Below are 22,840 nucleotides of genomic sequence, written 5' to 3'. Positions count from 1 at the left end.
TGTCACTTGCTAGACTGTACCGCTTCACAATTATCATCCCTTATCCAAATCCCTAGGACGTCGATCTAGAAGAACAACACATGATAAGATCAATATAGGAGAATCCGAAAAGCAACAGCCAGATCGACAGTAAATTAACAGGCAAGAAATAACGTGTAACTTAAAAGAGAAGTTGGAGTTAAAGCAGGTTTACTCGGTGCTCGGTGAGCCTTAACCCTCTGGCGAGTGTGTTTAGGACAAGAGTCTGTATTTAGTTAATTGAAGTCCAATAATCAATTAGATCAATGGTTAGACTTAATGTACTTCCCACAAAGCAAGCAGACTTTTAAAACCCCGCAGGAGGTCTAATAAAATCTCTTTTTGCAAATGTGGTGGTAACGTTCAAAGTGGCTAACCTGCGAAATCGGGATTGTTCCAGAGTCTTATTACCTTTTGCAGAGACTTTCCTGGGAATGCGCACCGGGAAAGTTCTGGTTTCCAGTCCCATGGGGGAAGAGGTGAACAGTGATGGACAGCGGCAGCTGGGCAGGGGGAGGCTCGGGGTTTGGCTCCGCCTGGCCGGAGGGGGACTCAAAATAAGGCTGCCCGGCTGGACGCTGCGGGAATTGAGACGCAATCAGGAAGAGAGCCATGGCAAGGTGGGTGTCCCTCTACAACTGCTAACGATCGTTTGATTCCTGGGATTCCCTGGAAATAGAACAAGAATGTCCCTTCCTGGCCAGAGGTCCTCACCGCCCTCCCCCCCCCCTTAGAAAGAAGCCATGTTCTGTGTCAGGCTCAGAGCTCAACAACTCATCGGTTTTAATCTTGTGTGACTGCATATGAACAGCCACAAATAGCTCTCCTAAAATTGGGATTAGGGGCAGTCTCTCCCTGCCCCCCCTTTGAAGGATGGTGGCTTCCAGATTGGTCTAGAAATCCAGCAACACCCCCCCCCCTTTTCAGGAAAGAAGCACAGTCCTTAAAGGCAAAGGGACCCCTGACCATTAGGTCCAGTCGTGGCCGACTCTGGGGTTGCAGTGCTCATCTCGCTTTATTGGCCGAGGGAGCCGGTGTACAGCTTCTGGGTCATGTGGCCAGCATGACTAAGCCGCTTCTGGCGAACCAGAGCAGCGCACGGAAACGCCGTTTACCTTCCCGCCGGAGCGGTACCTATTAATCTACTTGCACTTTGACGTGCTTTCAAACTGCTAGGTTGGCAGGAGCAGGGACCGAGCAACGGGAGCTCACCCCGTCACGGGGATTCGAACCGCCAACCTTCTGATCGGCAAGCCCTAGGCTCTGTGGTTTAACCCACAGCGCCACCTGCGTGTAGTTTCTGTACAATATTCAGGGATTTATGATATGTAAAATGAACCATGGAAAGAGAAGAAGGGAAGTCATTGATATCTTGAGGATTTAAAATGAGTATTTTAAATTATAAAACAGAAAAGTTTATAAAAATTATATACCAAAAATTGAAGTTTGGAAACCTGTCTTCTTTTGCATCTGGCTACCCAAAATGTTGCTCTGTCTCCAAAACCACGTATGTGAGATCGCACTGCTTTAAAGTGGGTTCACTAATAATCGCAGAGTTATGGTTTGCCATGCCAAGGTCCCAAGTGCAGACAAGCAAGCCCTCCACACATAAAGCTGCACTGAAGGAGAGGGAAGATGCATGCATGCCGTTCTAATTATGGGTAAGAAGCCACAACCATTTAAAGTGTCAATCCTGTTTAAAATTTGTAGCACTGCTCCACCGGGATTAAATTCACGGCATGCAATGCCTTAAGAGAGAATATTATGAAAATGATATACAGGTGGTACATGACCCCAGTCAAGCTTGCAAAAATCTATTATTTGCCCGACAATAAATGTTGGAAATGTAAGGAAAATGAAGGTACATTCTTTCACCTTTGGTGGATGTGTCCCAGGATTAAGGCGTTCTGGGAAATGATATATAATGAATTGAAAAAGGTATTTAAATATACCTTCTTGAAGAAACCAGAGGCCTTTCTCTTGGGCATGGTCGGCCAAGTGGTGCCAAAGAAGGACAGAACTTTTTTTATGTATGCTACAACAGCAGCAAGGATACTTATCGCAAAGTATTGGAAGACGCAAGATCTACCCACTCTGGAAGAATGGCAGATGAAAGTGATCGACTGTATGGGACTGGCAGAATTGACAAGCAGAATCCGTGACCAGGGAGAAGAGTCGGCTGAAGAAGATTGGAAAAAATTCAAGGACTATTTACAGAAATATTGTAAAATTTAAGAAAGTTAGTTGGTGTTGGATTGAAATTGAGAGGTTTCTAGCTGCAATGATATATAAGAACATAGATGGGGGGGGGGAGGGTTTGAAAAATAAGGTAATGTTACAAGCTGTAATGCTTTAAATGAAGGATTTGCTGAACAAATAATCTTAATTGGGATACAAGAAGGAGAAGTATGAGGAGGTCTGAGAAATTTGTTATTTAAAAGTATGGTTTATGAATTTTATGCCTTTGTTTAATGTTTCTGTTTGTTTTGTTTGTTTGTTTGTTTAAAAAATTGGAAAACTTAATAAATATTCTTTAAAAAAAAAAATTGTAGCACTGCTAATGGGTCCTCACTGTAGGCTGAGATCACTCCTGCCCCCTTCATTCCACTGGCAATGGCACTTGCATCTTCACCATCCTAATATCTTCTGCATGTTTCCTAAGGCAACCAGCCAAAACTCTGTGGTACGACCGCCCACGATGGATATTCCTGGAGTTCTGTGTGGAGGACAGCTCAGACGTGAAAGTCGATCTTGACGATTACAAAGTTGTGTTCAGGTAAGGGCTTGTCTTGCTAGCACAGCTGCTCTGTCCTGCTGTTTTGTTACTTTGCCGCTGATTGCTGTTATTTTAATTTTATATAACTCACCCTGGACCATTTGGTGAAGAGTGGGGGAATCAAGGAACATGTGGCCTTCCAGATGCTGTTGGATTTTAATCCCATTCATTCCTACCTGCAAAGCCATTGTTCAGAGATGATGGGAGTTTTGATCCTGCAACATCTGGAAAGCCACAAGGTTCCCATCCCTGCCCTAAACAATATGAAGATCCAACAGATGGGCCAATTATTTTGAAATCTCTTGGTCAGCCGCTGTGGCGAGGAGAGCATTTTAGGTAAAATGTGTTTCATAATTTCAAAAGTCTAGCTGTGAGCAAATTTTGTGCAATCAATTGCTCTGAAGATCGCAAGCAAGGCCTGGCCTTTGACTTCTTTTTGGGGCAACTGCAGTGCTGATTAATCATGGTTGCAGCTTCATCGCTGATAAAACCACACAGGACGTTATTCAGAAGTTGTTTTTCGTAGCTCCTCAGGAACCCCACCGTAATCTTTTTGTCTTTCCACAGTTGTAAGAACGCAGATGGTGTGGAGTTGTACAACGAGATTACCTTTTATGCCCGGGTTAATTCTAAGGTGAGCAGGAAAACAAGGGTGTGCCATTTTGGAAGGAGTGCGCTGCAACTGCCATGGGCAAAACTTTCCTCGACCTGTACGCCTTGCCACAGAACTCTTCACTAGCAGAACGAACAACAATGCAAAGTTTTGTCTCGTCCAGCTGGTAGATACGTGGAGCCCTTGGCTGGCTGCCGTTGGCACTTCTGCCATCAATTAAAAGTGGTTGCTTCCGCACAGAGACTAAATGGTGCACGCTTTTGAAAAATGACCAAGATCTGAGTTGTTCGGGGAGCAGTTTCTGCTTTAGCTCTATCAAGGGCAAGGTCCAAAAAGCTGTGCAGGACCTTCTCCTCACTCACCAAATTTTAAAGGCTACCAGCAAGTGGAGGCAAAAAAAGAGGGGAGAAGAAAGGTTGGCACCAGTGGCGTAGCGTGGGGGGTGCCAGGGGTGCCGGCCGCACCGGGCGCAACATCTGGGGGGGGCGCGAGTCCAGAGGGAAGGGACAACTGACACTTTTGTTTGTATGTGCGCTACGGGGGGGGGGTCCGGAAAGGGCCAAACGGGGGAGAGAAAGAAAATGCAAGCCGCTGCGCTTCGTTGGCAACGGCCTGCGCTGTTATGACGTCGGTGACGTCGGGAGCCGAGTGTGACGCGGCCCATTGTGTGACGTCAGGGAGCTCCCCAGCTGCGCGCCCGTGGGGAGGCACCGCGCCCGCCCCCGCGCCTCCATCGCCTCGCGGACACCGGCGAGGGCGGTCGCGCCTCCGGGCAGGAGCCTGGAAGACCTTCGGGCGGGCGGGTAGGCGGGCTATGCCGCGCTGGGAGCTGCTGAGACCATCGCAGTAAGGAACAGGCGCGAAGAGTAGGCGGAGGAGGCAGGACCACCACCAGCAGCACCATGGAGAATAAATATCCTTCCTTCAGGGGCGCGGGAAGGGAGCCACTTCGCCCACTCCGTCGTGGAATCAGGGGGCGAGAAGCTCCCATGGAGAGATGAGGGAAGAGGTTCTCCTTGGGGTCCTCAGCAGACGCCCCCCCCCCCAGCATAGGAACCAACTCCTAGGGTCTGAGGTTCCTTTGACACCCCCCCCCAAATCTTTGACGGAGCATTATTCAAATAGTGTGCACCTGCTGCTTCATGTGGTCAGCTATGCAGGCTAGGGTTTACCTCCCCCCCCCCCAATATTTTACTCAAGTTGGCACCCTGCTCCCCAGACATAAACAGAGAATAAATTCAGTAAGCCAGCAACTTTATGCACATTCAATTTGGGTGCGTTCAGCTTTAGGCGCGGAGTAGAATTTTTAAATTTTTTTAAAAGACTTTGGTGATGCCACCCGCCATTGCACCCAGCATGTCTTTGACGAGACACGATTTTGGCTTTTGGCGCGATCCCTGGGGGTAAGTTGCAGGCTTATTGTAGATCATCATGAGCTTTGCACCCTGCTTCCCACCTCTCTTGGAGCACCTGGGAAACATGTCAATCTGTGCATTTTTTTCCCTTTAAAAAAGAGCAAGCATAAATGAACAATTTATGGGAGAACACAAGTAGGATTAGCTGTCCATACACCCCTGCAGTGGCGTAGCATGGGGGGTGCAGGGGGGGCCGGCCGCACCGGGCGCAACATCTGGGGGTTAGGGTTAGGGGGCGCAAATCCACGGGTTAGGAGGCGCAAATCCACGGGTTAGGGGGCGCAAATTACTTGCCTTGCCCCGGGTGCTGACAACCCACGCTACGCCACTGGTTGGCACATGGCTTGTTCCTAACATTTCACAGAACGTGTGTACCTATCAACTTCATTCATTCTTTGCCTGGCTATTTGTAGCGTGTTTGCGGTGGCAACAAACTGAGATGCTTCCGCACTGGGCAGTTATTGTGGAATAGCCACACTTTGTATCCCCAAGGGTTATTAATTTTTTTAAAAAAATTATTTAACTTTATTGAATTGCAGTAACAAAAACCAAACCATATCACAAGGAAAAAAGAAAAACAATAAATTACGCAAAAGAAAAAATTAAAAGAACACACCAAAAAATACATAAAAACATAGACTTCGCTCCACCCATGTTTGTCCTCCTTCCCTTAAACTTATTTTATTCATTGTGTTATTAATATTACATTTTGTTCCACTTCGATCCGTTTCCTTAATATTTCTACCCTGTGAACTTTATTCATTGCATATCGATATATTTGTCCCGGAACAATGTTTTTTCATGTACTCCTTTACACAATCCCATTCTTCAATTAATTTTTGATCTGTTTGTCTAATTATTAATAATTGTTAATTGGTGTCCATGATTAAGTTAGTGGTGGCAAGGTGGCTGCTGGGAAAATCTGCATGTTGCAAATGACCAAAACCACAGAGAACTGAACATGTTACAGTGGTGCCTCGCAAGACGAAATTAATTCGTTCCGCGAGTTTTTTCGTCTTGCGATTTTTTCGTCTTGCGAAGCACGGTTTCGGAAAAGTTTTGGAAAAGCTTCAAAAATCACCAAAGTCTTCAAAAACCTCAAAAAAGGCTACCACACCGCGTGCTATGAGTTGCTCCTCGAAGTCAAGTCGCAACTGTATTAACGGTGTTAAGAAAAAGGAAACAAACTTGCAAGACGTTTCCGTCTTGCGAAGCAAGCCCATAGGGAAATGCGTCTTGCGAAGCAACTCAAAAAACCAAAAACCCTTTCGTCTGGCGAGTTTTCCGTCTTGCGAGGCATTCGTCTTGCGAGGTACCACTGTACTGAGTAGCCTCACCCTAGGTTTTGAGTGTTAGTTATTCTGGCTTGGCGAGATCTGGCTCGTATGAAGATAATTGGCAATCAGTTCTAATTACCTGCTTATTTTGGTTGCTGGTTGACCTGGAATTGCATGAAAAAAATGGAATAAGTGTTTCCAAAACCTATAATCTATTCATTGCTGCAGACCAGTGCACCTGGGCTCAGCCCTCATTGCTTCATAAAACGTACAGAACTTTCTCCCAAGCTTGGTTCTGGTTCAGATTAGCCTCTTGGGCCGCCTGATATTTCTCTCCCAACACAATCACTTTCAGGATTCCCAGAACAAGCGGTCAGGCAGGTCCATCACCCTCTTTGCACGCAAGTGGAAGGAAAAAGTCGCTTGGCCACGTCTCACCAAGGAGGACTTTAAGGTAGGGCCGGTGGCTTGTTCTCTTTTTCATACAAAGCTGAGGTCATAGATGATAAAATTGTAGAGTCCGAGCTCAAGAAGGGAACTCAATAAGGCTGAGTTGCATTTGCCACTTGCTGAAAAGGGTTTGTGGAAATACACACACACCCCGTTTTTGGTTAATAGGGATTCTCATACCCACCCCCAATCAGTTGTTAGATACTGAGTTGCTGGAAAGGGGTCAGAAAAACCAGAATTCTTAGCTGTGGCTGCTGTCTGGCCCTATTATGCTATCGAAACATTGGAAAAAGAAATAAAGGTAAAGGGACCCCTGACCATTAGGTCCAGTTGTGGCCGACTCTGGGGTTGCGGCACTCATCTGGCTTTATTGGCCGAGGGAGCCGGCGTTTGTCCGCAGACAGCTTCCAGGTCATGTGGCCAGCATGACGAAGCTGCTTCTGGCGAACCAGAGCAGCGCACGGAAACGCCGTTTACCTTCCCGCCGGAGCGGTACCTATTTATCTACTTGCACTTGGTGTGCTTTCGAACTGCTAGGTGGGCAGGAGCAGGGACCGAGCAACGGGAGCTCACCCCGTCATGGGGATTCGAACCGCCGACCGTTGCGGGGATTCGAACCGCCGACCTTCTGATCGGCAAGCCCTAGGCTCTGTGGTTTAACCCACAGTGCCACCTGCGTCCCTGGAAAAAGAAATAGCTGGGGACAAAATAGACTCTGGCAGAGGCCAATTCTGTCTTATTGTTGAAAAGGGATAAAATCCAGAAGTCAGTTTGGCTCAGTGACCAACTGTTCCCCCAAAGCTTCTCCTCCAGCCAGGCGAAGAAGCAGAAGCAGGGAGTCTGGGTTAATCTGTGAATCTTCATCTTACCTGCAGCCAGCCTGGCTCTCAGTGGACTTCGATAACTGGCGCGACTGGGAAGGAGACGAGGAAGTGGAAGCAGCCATGGTTGAGCACTATGCGGAGGTAAGTCTGTCCAGCTATGGGACCAAGGCAGAGTCTTGAGCTGTCTTCAAATCAGATCAGCAGTGGTGCAGCTTATAGGATTATTATTATTTATTGATTTTATACACCGCCCTATACCCTGAGGAGACAATAGTGGCTGGCTGTGTGTCCTATGATTTTAGGGCTCTCCCACTTTTGTCACGAGCCTAGAAAGCACGAGTCTGAGCAGTTTTGGAAAACCTGATCTTTCATGATAAAATTAGATTCATAGAACTGTAGAGTTGGAAGGGATCCCAGGGTCATCTAGTCCAGCCCACTGCAATGCAGGGCAAATGTCAATCCAGAGAAAACCTGGTTTGTCCAATTTAGTGGTAAAGATTGGGTTTCCCCAGGGGGCAGGCAGCAGGGCAGTGGCAAGTCTGGATTCCTTGACCAGCAACGACAGCAGGAACAGCAAGACCCTTTCACCCAGGCAGCCTGTGATGTGGACTGCAAAGCGCAGTTCATGTGGCTGGTGTTATGTACTGAAGTTCTCACCCTGGGCCAGCAGGGGGATACTGTAGATAGTTATGCAAATAAGGGATCGAAAGTGACCTTCAGTGATTGGATAGTTTTAGAAAATGGTTACAGTTACGTTGTACTGGAGCTCTATATAAGCAGGCTGACTGAACCCTTCAGTTCAGTTCAGTTCTGTTCTGGCCTGTGAATAAACAAGAGCTGTTTGAAGAATCGATGTGTCGTCTGATATGTTCACCCACAACTTAACAGCTGGCAATTTTATAGCCAATGCACCTCCTGCCATAACAATTATGCTACAATTACGTAGGCTTTTAGAAGACATCCGAAGGCAGCCCTGTTCAGGGAAGCTTTTAATGTTTAAAAGACTATTGTATTTCAATATTTTGTTGGAAGCCGCCCAGAGTGGCTGGGGAAACCCAGCCAGATGTGCGGGGTATAAATAATAAATTATTATCATTACCGTATTTTTCGCCCTATAGGACGCACTTTTCCCCCTCCAAAAATGAAGGGGAAATGTGTGTGCGTCCTATGGGGCGAATGCAGGCTTTCGCTGAAGCCTGGAGAGTGAGAGGGGTTGGTGAGCACCGACCCCTCTCGCTCTCCAGGCTTCAGGAAACTGCGCAAGCCGCGGGAGCCCTCCCCCGGCTTGCGCAGAGCCGCCTCTTATCCCGAAGCCCCGGCGCACTGGGCAGCGTGCCGTGGCTTCGGGTAGCTCCGTGCAAGCCGCGGGAGGGCTCCCACGGCTTGCGCAGAGCAGCCTGTTCTGGGGGCTGGGGTCGGGGGAAGCTTGGGCTTCCCCCGACCCAGCCCCGCGCCTGGGCGGGGAAATAAAGTTTTTTCCTTTATTTTCCCCCCAAAAAACTAGGTGCGCCTTATGGGCCGGTGCGTCCTATGGCGCGCAAAATATGGTAGGCATCACATATAGCCGTTCCTTCTCAGGGAGTGAAATGTTTCGCAATGCTTATTTGTCCTCACATTAATTGCTCAGAGGCAGGCTGAGGGAGGGGCACAAAGGCTGGATAAATTGCATTAAAAAAATTCCATGGCACAAAATCTTTTCTATCACCTGGCTTATCATGTACATACAGTTTGACAGTCTGCAGACATTATCTGTTACAGAAAGAGGAGCTATAAAAGGCATTGAACTATGCTTGTGGGCTTCCCACAGGCACCTGGTTGGCCTTTGTAAGAAAAAGATGCTGAATTATATGGACCTTTAGCAAGGCTTTTCTTATGCCCTTAAGCTCCACTTTCAAACCAGCAGAAACCATACCAACCAACTCTTGGTTTCCAAGATTTAATCAGCCATTGGGGAAGTACTTTCAAGCTTTCATTTTGCCTCTTCATTAAAACATGATGATGATGATGATGATGATACAACAACATGCCAACAGAGGGGTGAATAAGCCCAGAGCACAAAGCCAAGCCATTCCCCATTGCTCAACAGCTCTACTGAAGAGGCTCCTCATGAGGCCGGAGGAACATTGCCCAGCTGTGAGGCGTGGAGGCCACTCTCTGCAAGGCCCTTTCCACCTGGCCTAGGGGGCTGGGCCCACACTCACCCAGCCCTACAAAAGAGGCTCCTCCTGAGGCTGGAGTAACGTTGCCCGGCTATTGTTTTATTGATTTATTGACTGAATATGCTGTAAACCGCTTTGAGAGTGTTATTAAAAATATAAAGCAGTACAGTGGTACCTCAGGTTACATACGCTTCAGGTTACAGACACTTCAGGTTACAGACTCCGCTAACCCAGAAATAGTGCTTCAGGTTAAGAACTTTGCTTCAAGATGAGAACAGAAATCGTGCTCCGGCGACGCGGCAGCAGCAGGAGGCCCCATTAGCTAAAGTGGTGCTTCAGGTTAAGAACAGTTTCAGGTTAAGAACGGACCTCCGGAACGAATTAAGTACTTAACCCGAGGTACCACTGTATAGAAATTTAAAAAGAAATAATAAATAAATAATAAAATTAACAAACTTTTATTTGTATCCCGCCCTCCCTGGCCGAGACCGGGCTCAGGGCGGTAGAGGTTCATCACTGTGGAGGAAGGAGAAGAAGATGCAAATCTTCTTGTTCTCAGAAATCAGTGCTGAAGTCCTCAACTTTCCTTTTCTCTCTCCGTCCAGCTCATGCAGAAGGTCACCAAGAAAGGCCCCCCTCCTGCCATGGATGACCTTGATGTAAGTATTTGGGGGGGAATGACAGGCAAGTGAGAGCCATGTGGTTCGGATCTCATCTCTATAACCCTTTTCAGCTCTGTCAGGACCACGCCAGACTGGCCGTCCTTGCCAGACTGTGCCACCTCTACAACTTGGGATGGGATATGCTTTGGGTTCCAAAGATACTGATCTTTCCCTGTCTGTCCCGATCTTTTCTAGGATGACATCTGAAAAGCACAAGACTCAAAGGTAATCATCAAGGCATCCCTCTCCATGTCTGAAGGGGTGGGCAGACAAGCAGCTGGCGGGACCTAAAAAGGGGGAGAGGGGGGTGTTGCCTAAGGGGTTGGGCATGGAAGCAGACAAGCGAACCAGCCTTGGCAACTCTGAAATAGCTATCGCAAAAGAATGTCAGACCGCTGCAGTTTTTTTGAGCTTCTAGGCCAATCTTAAACTGTCAGGGCAGAGTCTCAGGGGCAGGCCCCAAAGAATCCTGGGAATTGTAGTTTTGTAACTACAATTACACAGGTGGTGCTGTGGTCTAAACCACTGAGCCTAGGGCTTGCCGATCGAAGGTTGGCAGTTTGAATCCCCGCAATGCACTACTGTTGCTTGGTCCCAGCTCCTGTCAACCTAGCAATTCGAAAGCACGTCAATGTGCAAGTAGATAAATAGGTACCACTCCGGTGGGAAGGTAAACGGCATTTGCATGCACTGCTCTGGTTTCGCCATAGCATGTCATGCTGGCCACATGACCCTGAAAAACTGTCTGCGGGCAAACGTCGGCTCCCTCGGCTAGTAAAGTGAGATGAGTGCCGTAACCCCAGAGTCGTTCGCGACTGGACTTAACTGTCAGGGGTCCTTTACCTTTATATCTTTAAATGGTATAGGGAGTCGCTAGGAGACCTTGATTCTCGCAGGGTTGCAATTCTCAAGAGTGGCTACAACCCTCTTCCCAGGGAACTCTGGGAATTGTCGCTCTGTGAGGTGAACAGGGGTCTCCTAACAGCTCTCAGCGGCCCTAACCAACTACACTTCCCATGATTCTTTGGTGGAAGCCATGACTGTTAAAAGCAGTATGATACTGCTACTAGATTCGAAATCTCAAGCCAGAATACTAACAAAGAATCCTTTGCTCTGCTGTGGGATTCCCCGCGACGGGGTGAGCTCCCATTGCTCTGTCCCAGCTCCTGCCAACCTAGCAGTTCGAAAGCACACCAGTGCAAGTAGATCAATAGGTACTGCTGTGGTGGGAAGGTAAACGGTGTTTCCGTGCACTCTGGTTTCCGTCATGGTGTTCTGTTGCACCAGAAGCCGTTTAGTCCTGCTGGCCACATGACCTGGAAAGCTGTGGACAAACGCCGGCTCCCTCAGTCTGAAAGCGAGATGAGCGCTGCAACCCCATAGTTGCCTTTGACTGGACTTAACTGTCCAGGGATCCTTTACCTTACCTTTACCATTTTGCAGTCAAAAGAATCTCCACCCAGCTCTGACAGTGTCTGTTCCCAAGCTTTATGGAGCCCTTGACCTAAAGACCTTTGGTGGGCCCTCCACCCTGAGCTGAACCCCCTCCTACCTGTCACTGTCCTCGCGCCACAGCCCAGAAGGAGAGAACAAGACAAGTATAGCCTCCTGCTCCTTTCTCAAGCTATGCCTTGGGGGAGGGCAAGGCAGCATGCTGACAGGTCAGGGAGGAAGAGGAACACACCTGCAGGTTGGCAGTGGGCCTGGGCAGGTGCCCAAGAATGTGCCAGCCCTTGACACACTGGCCTTGAGCCCCGAACATCCGGAAGTGGAGGTGGCTCTGAAGAGCCTGCTGTTTGCTGTGATGCACAATTCCTCATCCCTTCTTTGCCTTCATCCCATTTGTGAGACGTTGTGAATTCTGTGATTATTCTCCCTACCACCACCAGGTACAAAAGCAATGCTGGGATTGAACAAGAAGTAGGCGTGAGACAAAGTCGTGGAGCAAGTTGAATTGATGGACTCTGATTCCCTCGGGATTTTCATTCTTTTCACTTTTGCTCCAAGAGATTGCATGACGGCTGCGAACCGTAGACTGGGACTCTCTCCTCCAAGACTCTCATTAATAGATGGGCAATACCACACCTCCCTGTTTCTGCTTTTCTCTCCAGCCTCTCTGACCTACAGCTCCCTGCATCCCTTTTTCATGTCCCCAGCTTCTCTCTGTAGAGTTTATTGTTCCTTAAACATGTTGTATATATAGGTTCAAAGCTATTCAAATCTCTGCCAATAAACACTGGTAACAGTTCTGAGCTTTTTGTTGGCCGTCACCCATTGCTGCAGCGGAGAGAATGGTTTTTGTTTAGTCTTGAGTGTGTTGGAAACAAAAATTGCCCTTTTCCCTTATGGGGTATCCAAGAGCCCATATAGAGTCCTTACATAGGTTCCCTATTGGTAGGAGAAAATAACAGAGGCCAACCAGAGAATATTGAGAAGCAAAGCAGCTAGTAAGCTTGATCTTTATTGATCTGTTGCAACAGGGTACTCCCCCCTCACACGCAGGAAAGGAGGAGGACCCAGAAAAATGGCACACAAGGCCTTATAAAGACTTTTGAAATTGCCACCCTGTAGATCAAGACCACCCCCAGAAACATCATACATACATCACAGAAGGGATGTAACCTTAGACCACCCCCCAGATACATCACACCTACATCACAGAAAAGGCAGTCTAAAACAGAAATTTGAATGTTGTTTTTCTCCTGTTGTTGTTTATCTCCTATCTGGCAGGTTACTTGATTGGATTTCCTGGGTAGCCTGGCCAGTCTTTTGTAATGATAAATACTTAGTTCCTTGGCCATGTCACAGGCTCACACCCTGTTCAAACACAGACATACCCTTAAGACAGGATTTGTGAAGGAAAAGACAATGGGGAGGCTTTTCCATTTTGACCTTGCAGAGAAAAGATTTGGTCAGTTTAGGAATCAAAACGGTTCCAGGTTGGCCTTCCTGTACTGATCTATGTACATGCTTGGTTGGTACACTTATGAACATTACCATATATCTAAGACCATAAAATTCCTATCACAAGTGTTGCCGGGCTGCGAAGGAGAGATCCAACATGCTTGACCAGGTACACTAGCAAAGAAGCTCAAAATATGCCAATTGCTTCACTGACACCCTCAGATAGGAAAGGCTACGTTTGATTTGTTCTTCCTCCCTGTAAATCTAGGTTAGTGTGGCTACAGAATTCCTGACTGCAGATAAGGATTAAAAATATAAGTTGGATGGAATGTGGGGAACCTTTGGCCTGCCAGATGTTGCTGAACTACAACTCCCATCAACCCCAGCAAATGTGGCCAGTGGACAGAGGTGATGGGTTTTGGAGTCCAAGGATGCCTGGAGGGCCAAAGTCTCCCAACACTTGAGCCTTTGTTGTTGTTTAGTCGTTTAGTCGTGTCCGACTCTTCGTGACCCCATGGACCAGAGCACACCAGGCACTCCTGTCTTCCACTGCCTCCCGCAGTTCGGTCAGGCTCATGTTGGTAGCTTTGAGAACACTGTCCAACCATCTTGTCCTCTGCCGTCCCCTTCTCCTTGTGCCCTCCATCTTTCCCAACATCAGGGTCTTTTCCAGGGAGTCTTTTCTTCTCATGAGGTGGCCAAAGTATTGGAGCCTCAGCTTCAGGATCTGTCCTTCCAGTGAGCACTCAGGGCTGATTTCCTTCAGAATGGATCGGTTTGATCTTCTTGCAGTCCATGGGACTCTCAAGAGTCTCCTCCAGCACCAGAATTCAAAAGCATCAATTCTTCTGCGATCAGCCTTCTTGATGGTCCAGCTCTCACTTCCATACATCACTACTGCGAAAAACCATGGCTTTAACTACACTTGAGCCTAGATCCTTCCAACTACAATCTCAGCCACCAGAAACAAGCATAAACCAAGCACTGCTAAACTCACAGTAGGTCTACCAAGCTGACAGTCTGCAGTGAAAGGCCAAGAGAGGGAGGTAAAGAAAGAATTCCCGTCATGCTTTCAAATTTTCAAGGCTTATTTCATGTTGTCAGTTTGGTAAATGTGGGCAAAATGGGGTAGGCATACATAACAAAAAGCTTGAAACCTACAACACAAGCCTAACCATGTCTACTCAGAAGTAAACCTGATTGAATTCAGTTAGGGCTTGAATGGGGTTAGGATTGCAAATTCACTATGGAAGAATTGGGTTTCAGGTCAGATTGTCTGCCCATGTTCTTGCCCCTCCCCACCAGGTTACTTCTTATGCACCATACGAAAGATGGAAGTATGCTGTTCCATAAGAGCAAAGCATGATCCACTATGAAAAACAATATTAAAATATATTATGCAGTCCAAAAAGGAGGGATCAGGTGCCTATTCAGGTAGAATGACACTGACTAGCTCAAAAGTACCTGTTCATTAAATGCAAGGACTGTAATACTTGAACGTTAATGAGGTATGCAGTTAGCATGACATGCCCAAAGTTTGCAAGAGTTCACTAAACATGGCCTTGGGGAAATGAAGCGGCTAATAACTTAACAAGGCCCACTGTATGTATGCCCACTGACCTGGAGGTAAGTGCCATTTGAACTATAATGGGGCTTAATTGTAAGTACAGTGGTACCTCAAGTTAAGAACTTAATTCGTTCCGGAGGTTCGTTCTTAACCTGAAACTGTTCTTAACCTGAGGTACCACTTTAGCTAATGGGGCCTGCCGCTGCCCTGCCGCCACGCGATTTCTGTTCTCATCCTGTAGCAAAATTTTTAACCTGAGGTACTATTTCTGGGTTAGCAGAGTCTGTAACCTGAAGCGTCTGTAACCCGAGGTACCACTGTAGTTCTATGCAGGATTGCACTGGCAAACTGTTTCAAAAGACCACCATGAGCCAAATTGCACACAGAATGTCAACAATCAGGGTGGGCTTCTTGCTTCATATGTTGGTATCTGCTTCAGTAAGAGTCATAACCACCCTGAAGCTGGCAAAAATGGAACACCTCTTCTGAGAATGTAAGAACCAGGCCAATGGCTCATCTAGTTCAGCATCTTGTTCTCACAGTGGCCAACCACAACCAGGTTGTGGGAAACCTGCCAGCAGGAGCTGAGCTCAACAGCAGTCTCCCCTCAAGCAGTGTCCAGCAACTGGCGTTCAGTAGCATGACTGCCTCTGACCATGAAGGCAGAATATAGCTTCCACCATTGGTAGAAGCCATGGACGAACTTCTTATCCTCTTTTAAAGTTGCTCAAGTTGGTGGCCATCACTGTCTCCTGCAGAAACAAGTTCCATAGTTTTAACTACGAGATTGATCAAAGAAGTACTTTATATTCTGTCCAGAATTTCATAGGAGGCCCATTGTGTGGTTAACCCAAAGCTTTAGAAACCTGAAGCCACTGTAGCTACCAGCACTAGGGATCCTTCCTGCTAGCTTGTAATATTTATTCCTTGAGGGAACCATGAGTCTCCAAGCAACAGTTTGGTCACTGAACTGAATAGCTGATCATCATCTTAAGGTGAGTCTTTTGATTCAAAAGGGGTTTCTAAATGTGATCACGCAGATCAAGAACAAAGAGAGAGAGAGAGAGAGAGAGAGAGACCATCTTGCCAGGTGGGCTATGCCTCAACAGATCGGCAGTATGCTGTCCTGGGATGGGTTTGGAAAAATCAAGTCTACTCTACCCTTCTGCCCTCCCTTTAATTTAAACAATAGCTACACATTAGCAAAATCATGTTTTTCATCAAGCACAGAAATATTATTGTTAAGGCATCTTCCATATTACCAAATCTCCAAAATCTGTATTGGGACAATATCTTGATTAGGCTCACCAAAATATTACAAAATAGTGCACAGAGCTTTTGAGTTTTCTTCATCAGGTTAGAGGTTGAAAATAAAAGCAAGGGGGAGGGACAGAAAAATAATATTTGGCTAGTGCTAAAGCCAAGGCTTATCGGGAAGAAGAAACATGCAACGCCTAGCAATGAATGTACAAAAACCAGCTGTTACAAATGCATTATGTTTCTTCTTCCCAACCGGCTTTTAACTCCCCGGTAAGCCCTGGTGCAAACCTGAAACCTGCAGAGCCTCCTTTGAACATCTGCTAACTTCCCCTCCAAACCAGCTTCAGACTCGTGCCAGATGTAGACCTAAATCATAGCTGTCAACTTACAGATTTGAAAATAAGGGACCAGCAGCCTTGAAAATAAGGGACCAGCGGCCAAAATAAGGGACCTGCAGCCTCACCTGTTCCAGGCACTCCAGTCTTCCTGTCCTCCTGCAGTCTGGTCAAACTCATGCTGGTAGCTTCGAGAACACTGTCCAACCAACTTTGTAACCAGAAGTTCAACTGAATAGAATCTGAATCACATGCACCACAAGGCCTATGCAGCCTCAACTTAAGATGGCTCCCCAGCCTGGCTTTGCACTGCAAAGTTTGCAGCAGCACGTGCAACAAAATGGCGTCCAGCATTTAAAAACCCCCTCAGCTTGCATTAACTAGCCACACACAAGGCATGCAAGCTCCACCCCCCAGTTGTTCTTAGACTTCTTATTGGGTGAGCAACACAGCCAAGCAACACAGTTGGAGCCTCTCTCCTCCCTGGCCGGCAGGGAGGGAGGGAGAGGAGCTGCTTCCTTTGAAATTTAAGGGACATCATTTAAGGGACATCCATCAATAAGGGACAGCAGCGGGACATGGCGTTGGAATAAGGGACTGTCCCTTCAAATAAGGGACACTTGGCAGCTATGACCTAAATGGCTTTACTATCAGCCAAATACACACACACAAATATATTATTCCAACCCACTTCCGCTCCCTTGCTTTGTTTACCATTGTAGCCTGATGGCTTGCATGCTTGCACGTTAATTTGATTGGCCTGATAAAAGAACTGCCCAAATATGGGGTTTTTCTCCTGCTGCTTTTAGTTTTCACGTTACAAAACGCTTTGCAGTCCTGCTTGCGCCAAATCCCTCCACTCATTCGCAACAGCAGCTGACCAATTTCAAATCACACTGCTTTGTACAGCAATTACCCCCCTTTTTCCAGACCTGCTTCCTTCCAAAAGAATGAAAATTTTAGCCACGCTGTTAATTAGCATGCGCAAATTAGCACTGCCGCTCCCCCTCCCCACGCCTTCCCATTGCAAGGAGCAGCGGCAACTGTAATAACCCCCCCCCCACTCGATCAAAGGTTTGCCCATGGGATGTGTATGTGTGTGTACTGTGTGTTGATGGGTGAGAGAGCAGGGCTGGCCCAATATATTTTGGCACCTGAGGCGAACAACAACAAAATGGCGCCCCCTCCTCCCAGCCAGGGTAAATAGGGGTGAATGAAGATCTACATCAGGAATAGTGGGGAAGGGAAATAAAGATCCTACATTGGGATCTGCTGCCTCTGTGGACCCTGTTGCCTGAGGCAATTGCCTCATCTTCCCTCATGGGTGGGCCGGCTCCGTGAGAAAAAGTTTGAACATCTTGAATAGCAATAGCTGAGGAAAATCCCTTTTCACAAACATGTAAGCGCCTCCTCTGCTCTGTACCTCCATATGGAACATTTTAACAACTACCAAACACTCTCCTACATTGGCCTGGAAAATACACATTTTCTGTTATTCTACGGCTGCCAAAAATCTGACAGTTGCTGTTTTGCTAATAGTTTTTATAGATCATAAAACAATATTGTTTGGACAAGCAGCCTGCCCAAACGCTTAGAAAGCTGAGGTCATTTTATCCCACTTTTTTGGAGTTTTAAACTTTTGCATGTTTTGCAGAGTAGGGTTTGTGAATTTTTCTCGGTTTTATATTTTTGTAAACCGCTTTGAGGGTTCTTTTCTTTTTTTAGGAAGCAAATGCGTAGCTGTCAACTTTTCCCTTTTCTTGCGAGGAATCATATTGGGAATAAGGGAATTTCCCTTTAAAAAAGGGAAAACTTGACAGCTATGAGCAAGTGGTGTCTAAATTTTGAGAAATAAACAAAGAATGGCTTTTGCTTGTGATTGCAGAATTTATGCTGTATGTACTCTTGGTATGTCTATTGTTTATTTTATTGTCCAGTAAGGCGCTTCGGTATTCGTTTAACACGGAAATATAAACCAATCCCATTTGAACCAATGTAGGAGACCGAGGCCCCGCCCCTTTCCCTTCGTCAGCTAAGCGCAAGGGAAACTCGGGGCTAGTTATGTCCTTCGCCGCTCGCCTTAGGCCGGGCGGAAGTGACCCGTCACAGCTGTTGTTTCGCTGCGCCTGAAGCCTAAAGGTGCCGACCAACGTGTTCCGGGGTCGCTGGGGTCCGACGCTGCTGGTGGCTCCATGGCGTTCATGTGCCAGCGGGACAGCTGGGTCCGGCAGGTGTGAAAGGAACCGAGGGAATTTGGGATGCGGGGTGGCGCTTGTTTCCGTTAATTGCATATATACCGTTACAGTTCGTGCCAGTTCGCATCATTGCGGATGAAAGCAAATTCGCATCGATGGTTCCTGTGCGGACATTGGTTCCTTACTCCTTTGGCAGCAGAGAAAACCACCAACAAGCTTTTAATGGGAGATCAATCAGTATTTTTATTTTGTGTTTGTTATATTGTATGTTTATGTTGTGAATCGCCCCGAGATCTGTAATACTACAGTGGTACCTCGGGTTACATACACTTCAGGTTACATACGCTTCAGGTTACAAACTCCGCTAACCCAGAAATAGTACCTTGGGTTAAGAGCTTTGCTTCAGGATGAGAACAGAAATTGCACAGCGGGGGTGCGGCAGCAGCGGGAGGCCCCATTAGCTAAAGTGGTGCCTCAGGTTAAGAACAGTTTCAGGTTAAGAACGGACCTCCAGAACGAATTAAGTATGTAACCAGAGGTAGCACTGTAAAGGTACCCCTGACCATTAGGTCCAGTCGCAGATGACTCTGGTGTTGCGGCGCTCATCTCGCCTTATTGGCCGAGGGAGCCGGCATGCAGCTTCCGTGTCATGTGGCTAGCAAACCAGAGCAGCGCACGGAAACGCCATTCACCTTCCCGCCAGAGCGGTACCTATTTATCTACTTGCACTTTGATGTGCTTTCAAACTGCTAGGTTGGCAGGAGCAGGGACCGAGCAACAGAAGCTCACCCCGTCACGGGGATTTGAACCGCCGACCTTCTGATCGGCAAGTCCTAGGCCCTGTGGTTTAACCCACAGCGCCACCTGCGTCCCATAATACTACTACTGCTGCTAATAATAAGAGAAAATTTGCTTCATATAAGATGCTTTCCTCCTGCCCAAATTAAATCGATTCTCTCTCGCTCCTCTTCTGTAGCCCTATTTACAGGTCTTAGCATTGTTATTTATTATTATTATATTTATATCCCACCTTTCCTGCAAGGAGCTCCAAGGTGCCATACATACCCTTCCTCTGTTTTCTCTTCAGCAGCAACCCTGTGGGGTAGGTTAGGCTAAGGTTACCAGATGTCCACATTTCCCGGGGACAGTCCCCGGATTTACAAATCAGTCCCGATACAAAATCCATTGAAGTTGAAAAGTGTCCCCAGATTCATTGGAAAAAATCTGGTAACCTTAGGTTGGGCTGAGAGGCAGTTACTGTCCCAAGATCACTAAGTGAAGTTCATGGCTGAATGAAAATTTGAACACTTTGCTGGTCCAGAATTATAGCCATCCTTCACCTCACTGGCTTTAGTCTCTGATACACAAACAACAGGCATGTCCTGGGGGAGGTTTATTATTATTTATCATTTACTAACTTTATAGAACTCCGCTTTTTCTCCAAGGAGCTGATGGTGGTGTACATGGTTCTCTCCTTACTCATTTAATTCCCCACAACAGCCTTGTGAGGTAGGTTAGGCAGAGAAGCAGTGACTGATCTGTGAGCTTCGTGTCCAAAAAGGGGATTTGAACCCCAGTCTCCCAGGTCCTAATTCAATGCTCTAACCATTATGCCCAGTGCCGGATTTACGTTTAAGCTAAACAAGCTGTAGCTTACGGCCTCCACTCTCTTGTGCCCCCCAAAAAATTTAAAGAAAAAAACTGGATGTACATTTCCAAAATATAAGATAAAAAACATACATACAGCAACCATGTTTTGTTTGTGTAGCCTCCTATGATGTAAGTAATGGAGCCTGCTCCCTAAAATATCACTAGTTTGCTCATTTCTATATGTAGGGTGCCTACATTCTGCTATTTATAATTAGTTTATTTATAAATAGTTTGCATCATATATTTAGACATATTATTATTTCATGTTATATTTACACATATTATTATTTCATGTTATAGCAAGTTTCTAGAGACTAGATTATGAGTCTTTGTAAATTGTGTTTCTAAAGGAACTTTTGTTATTGCCAAATGCAAATGTTTGCATTATTAAGTTTGTAATGAATAAAAAATCATTTTAAGTTAGAGCTTAATAATTATTTCACTATTAATATACTTCTTCTTAATTGTATTTCACTATTAATATACTTCTTAATTGTATTTCATTTCAACAATTACTCTGATAAAGTACATATTTTGTTATGTGCAAATGGCTTTAGATATCTATTAGGTCCATAAATTACCATATAGCATGTATTCAACACAAAAAACAGCGACAATTTCTTGTTGACAAAGGACAGCTGGACATATAAAGGGCCTCATTACCTTCAGTAGCTTAGGGCCTCATCAAACCTAAATCCGGCCCTGATTATGCCACACACAGTTCTTCCATGGACTAAACACTTATGAGGCTGAATGTCTGCCAGTAAGAGATGGTGTAGCACTGGGTTTTTCTGCATCAGCCATGAGTTGATGACCTTTTGTGGTGGTTGTTCCTTCCAACCCTATGGTTTCGCAGTTTTAAGCCTAGGTGCATGCCACCTGGGACTGGAATGGCTGCATTTCTGTGTTTTGCCTAGCGCATAGCACATCAGTGGACCAAGCAATTGGCTGTCATTCAATGTGGCGTCACAGAATCTGATACAGTACAATGGATGCTCAAAGCTTTTTGCAGAGTGCAATAAAGTCATCATACAAAAAAACAAAAACCAAAAACAGGTACAGCATATCTTAAATCAACAGGAGAGGAAGGAAGCTATAGCAAAGGGGAATTATGAATTGCAAAAAAAGCCCCCACTTCTGCTAAGAACACAGCCTTGTAGTTGTGACTCTGGCATCTACAACAGAGGCCTTTAAGGGTCTGTCTCTTGTTCCTTTCTCTAATTTTGAAGATAAGTGAAAGTATTCTGTGAGGCATTTGGGGATTGAATTGAAAGTATGCTTCTACAGTTGTTTTGCTTTTGAATTGTTTAGTAAAGTGTTTTATAATATGTATTAAAAGTGAAGAATTACTTCATTTTGCTTAGGTTGATTTGGAAGCATTTATGTTATAAGGTGAGATAGAAATAATAAATACAATAGATAATCTAAAGATACTGAAAATACTCATTGTATGTTCTACTTGAAATTAGTGGACCTAAGTTAGTCATATCCACTAATTTCAATGAGTTGGTTTTGAATGTGACTAACTTTGGTTATCACCTATTGTTGCGACAAAATTCATGCAAAAAGCCAGTTAGAAGATAGTAAACTGTGCTCTGCTTCACAGTACATAAGGGAATTTGCCCTGAAGAAAACTCTTGCTAGAAATTGTTGGCTTTAGACATGCTGAAGCATCTGGTCAGCATCTTTAGATTCCATCTCTTTAAGTTTAGTGCATACCTTTCATTACCTCTGAACCTAAAGACCTCCAGATCTTTAGTGAAGCTATAGTCACGCATATTCCCCCTTTCTTTTTCCTCCCCAGTTCACTACACAGGTGGTCTCCTGCTGCCCTGCAAAACTGTCCACAGAAAATGGTGGAAAGAAGGAGACACTTCAGGGATTCCATGTCATCTTGGAAGACACTATTCTTTTCCCAGAGGGTGGAGGGCAGGTACCAATCTTGGTTCTTGGTCTTGGGGGTTCTAACATATTGTATACATCTTAATATGCTACTAGGGATTTACTGTTGACCTAGTTCTTGAAACTAAGACTTGAATCGTTCCACGGAATTACTAGAAATGTGTGATCTCCTGTTCACTCTTAAATCCAGATCTTGTCTGTGCTTCTTTTATATGTTTAAGCCAGCAATCCTAAACACACTGGGGAATAAACGCCAGTTTACTTCCAAATAAAATCTTATGACCAGGGCTTTTATTTCAGTCAAAGTTCAGAGTACAGTGGTGCCTCGCAAGACGAAATTAATTCGTTCCGCGAGTTTTGTCGTCTTGCGATTTTTTTCGTCTTGCGAAGCACAGTGTCGGGAAAGTTTTGGAAAAGCTTCAAAAATCACCAAAGTCTTTAAAAACCTCAAAAAAGGCTACCACACCGCGTTCTATGAGTTGCTCCTCGAAGTCAAGTCGCAACTGTATTAACGGTGTTAAGAAAAAGGAAACAAACTTGCAAGACGTTTCCGTCTTGCGAAGCAAGCCCATAGGGAAAATCGTCTTGCGAAGCAGCTCAAAAAACAAAAAACCCTTTCGTCTAGCGAGTTTTTTGTCTTGCGAGGCATTCGTCTTGCGAGGTACCACTGTAGTTGAAATCAGTAGACTTGGGTAACTGAAGTGCATTGATTGCAATGGGTTTATTCAGTGTGTGATTATTACCTTATATTTATAATCTCTATAATAATCAATTAATGTATCAATGAGTATCAGGAAAGAGAATATATATGAACATAATGAGTAAAATGTGCG

The 22,840-nt window shown here is 45.8% G+C and overlaps 1 protein-coding gene across 4 annotated transcripts in view; it reads left to right on the top strand.

The window, feature by feature from the left end:
* Window positions 1–523: 523 nt before the first annotated feature.
* PTGES3L (prostaglandin E synthase 3 like) overlaps window positions 524–22,840 on the top strand; it is a 37,872-nt gene continuing 15,555 nt past the window's right edge. Inside the window, exons 1-8 of one of the 4 annotated variants that reach the window (XM_053361937.1) lie at window positions 524–638; window positions 2,681–2,794; window positions 3,362–3,428; window positions 6,455–6,553; window positions 7,425–7,514; window positions 10,138–10,191; window positions 10,390–10,419; window positions 12,084–12,446. In XM_053361937.1, coding sequence (XP_053217912.1) covers window positions 631–638; window positions 2,681–2,794; window positions 3,362–3,428; window positions 6,455–6,553; window positions 7,425–7,514; window positions 10,138–10,191; window positions 10,390–10,401 — 444 coding nt within the window. In that variant the 5' untranslated portion in view covers window positions 524–630 and the 3' untranslated portion in view covers window positions 10,402–10,419; window positions 12,084–12,446. Of the gene's footprint in view, window positions 639–1,554; window positions 1,680–2,680; window positions 2,795–3,361; window positions 3,429–6,454; window positions 6,554–7,424; window positions 7,515–10,137; window positions 10,192–10,389; window positions 10,420–12,083; window positions 12,447–18,326; window positions 18,492–21,909; window positions 22,039–22,840 lie in introns of those variants that run through there. The other 3 variants (XM_053361936.1, XM_053361938.1, XM_053361935.1) reach the window with 3 other exon arrangements.

The sequence above is a fragment of the Podarcis raffonei genome, chromosome 13, assembly GCF_027172205.1.
Source record: "Podarcis raffonei isolate rPodRaf1 chromosome 13, rPodRaf1.pri, whole genome shotgun sequence".
NCBI classification, from domain to species: Eukaryota; Metazoa; Chordata; class Lepidosauria; order Squamata; family Lacertidae; genus Podarcis; species Podarcis raffonei.
Note: the sequence above shows the minus strand (reverse complement) of the source record. Positions and strands in the feature narration are given on the sequence as shown.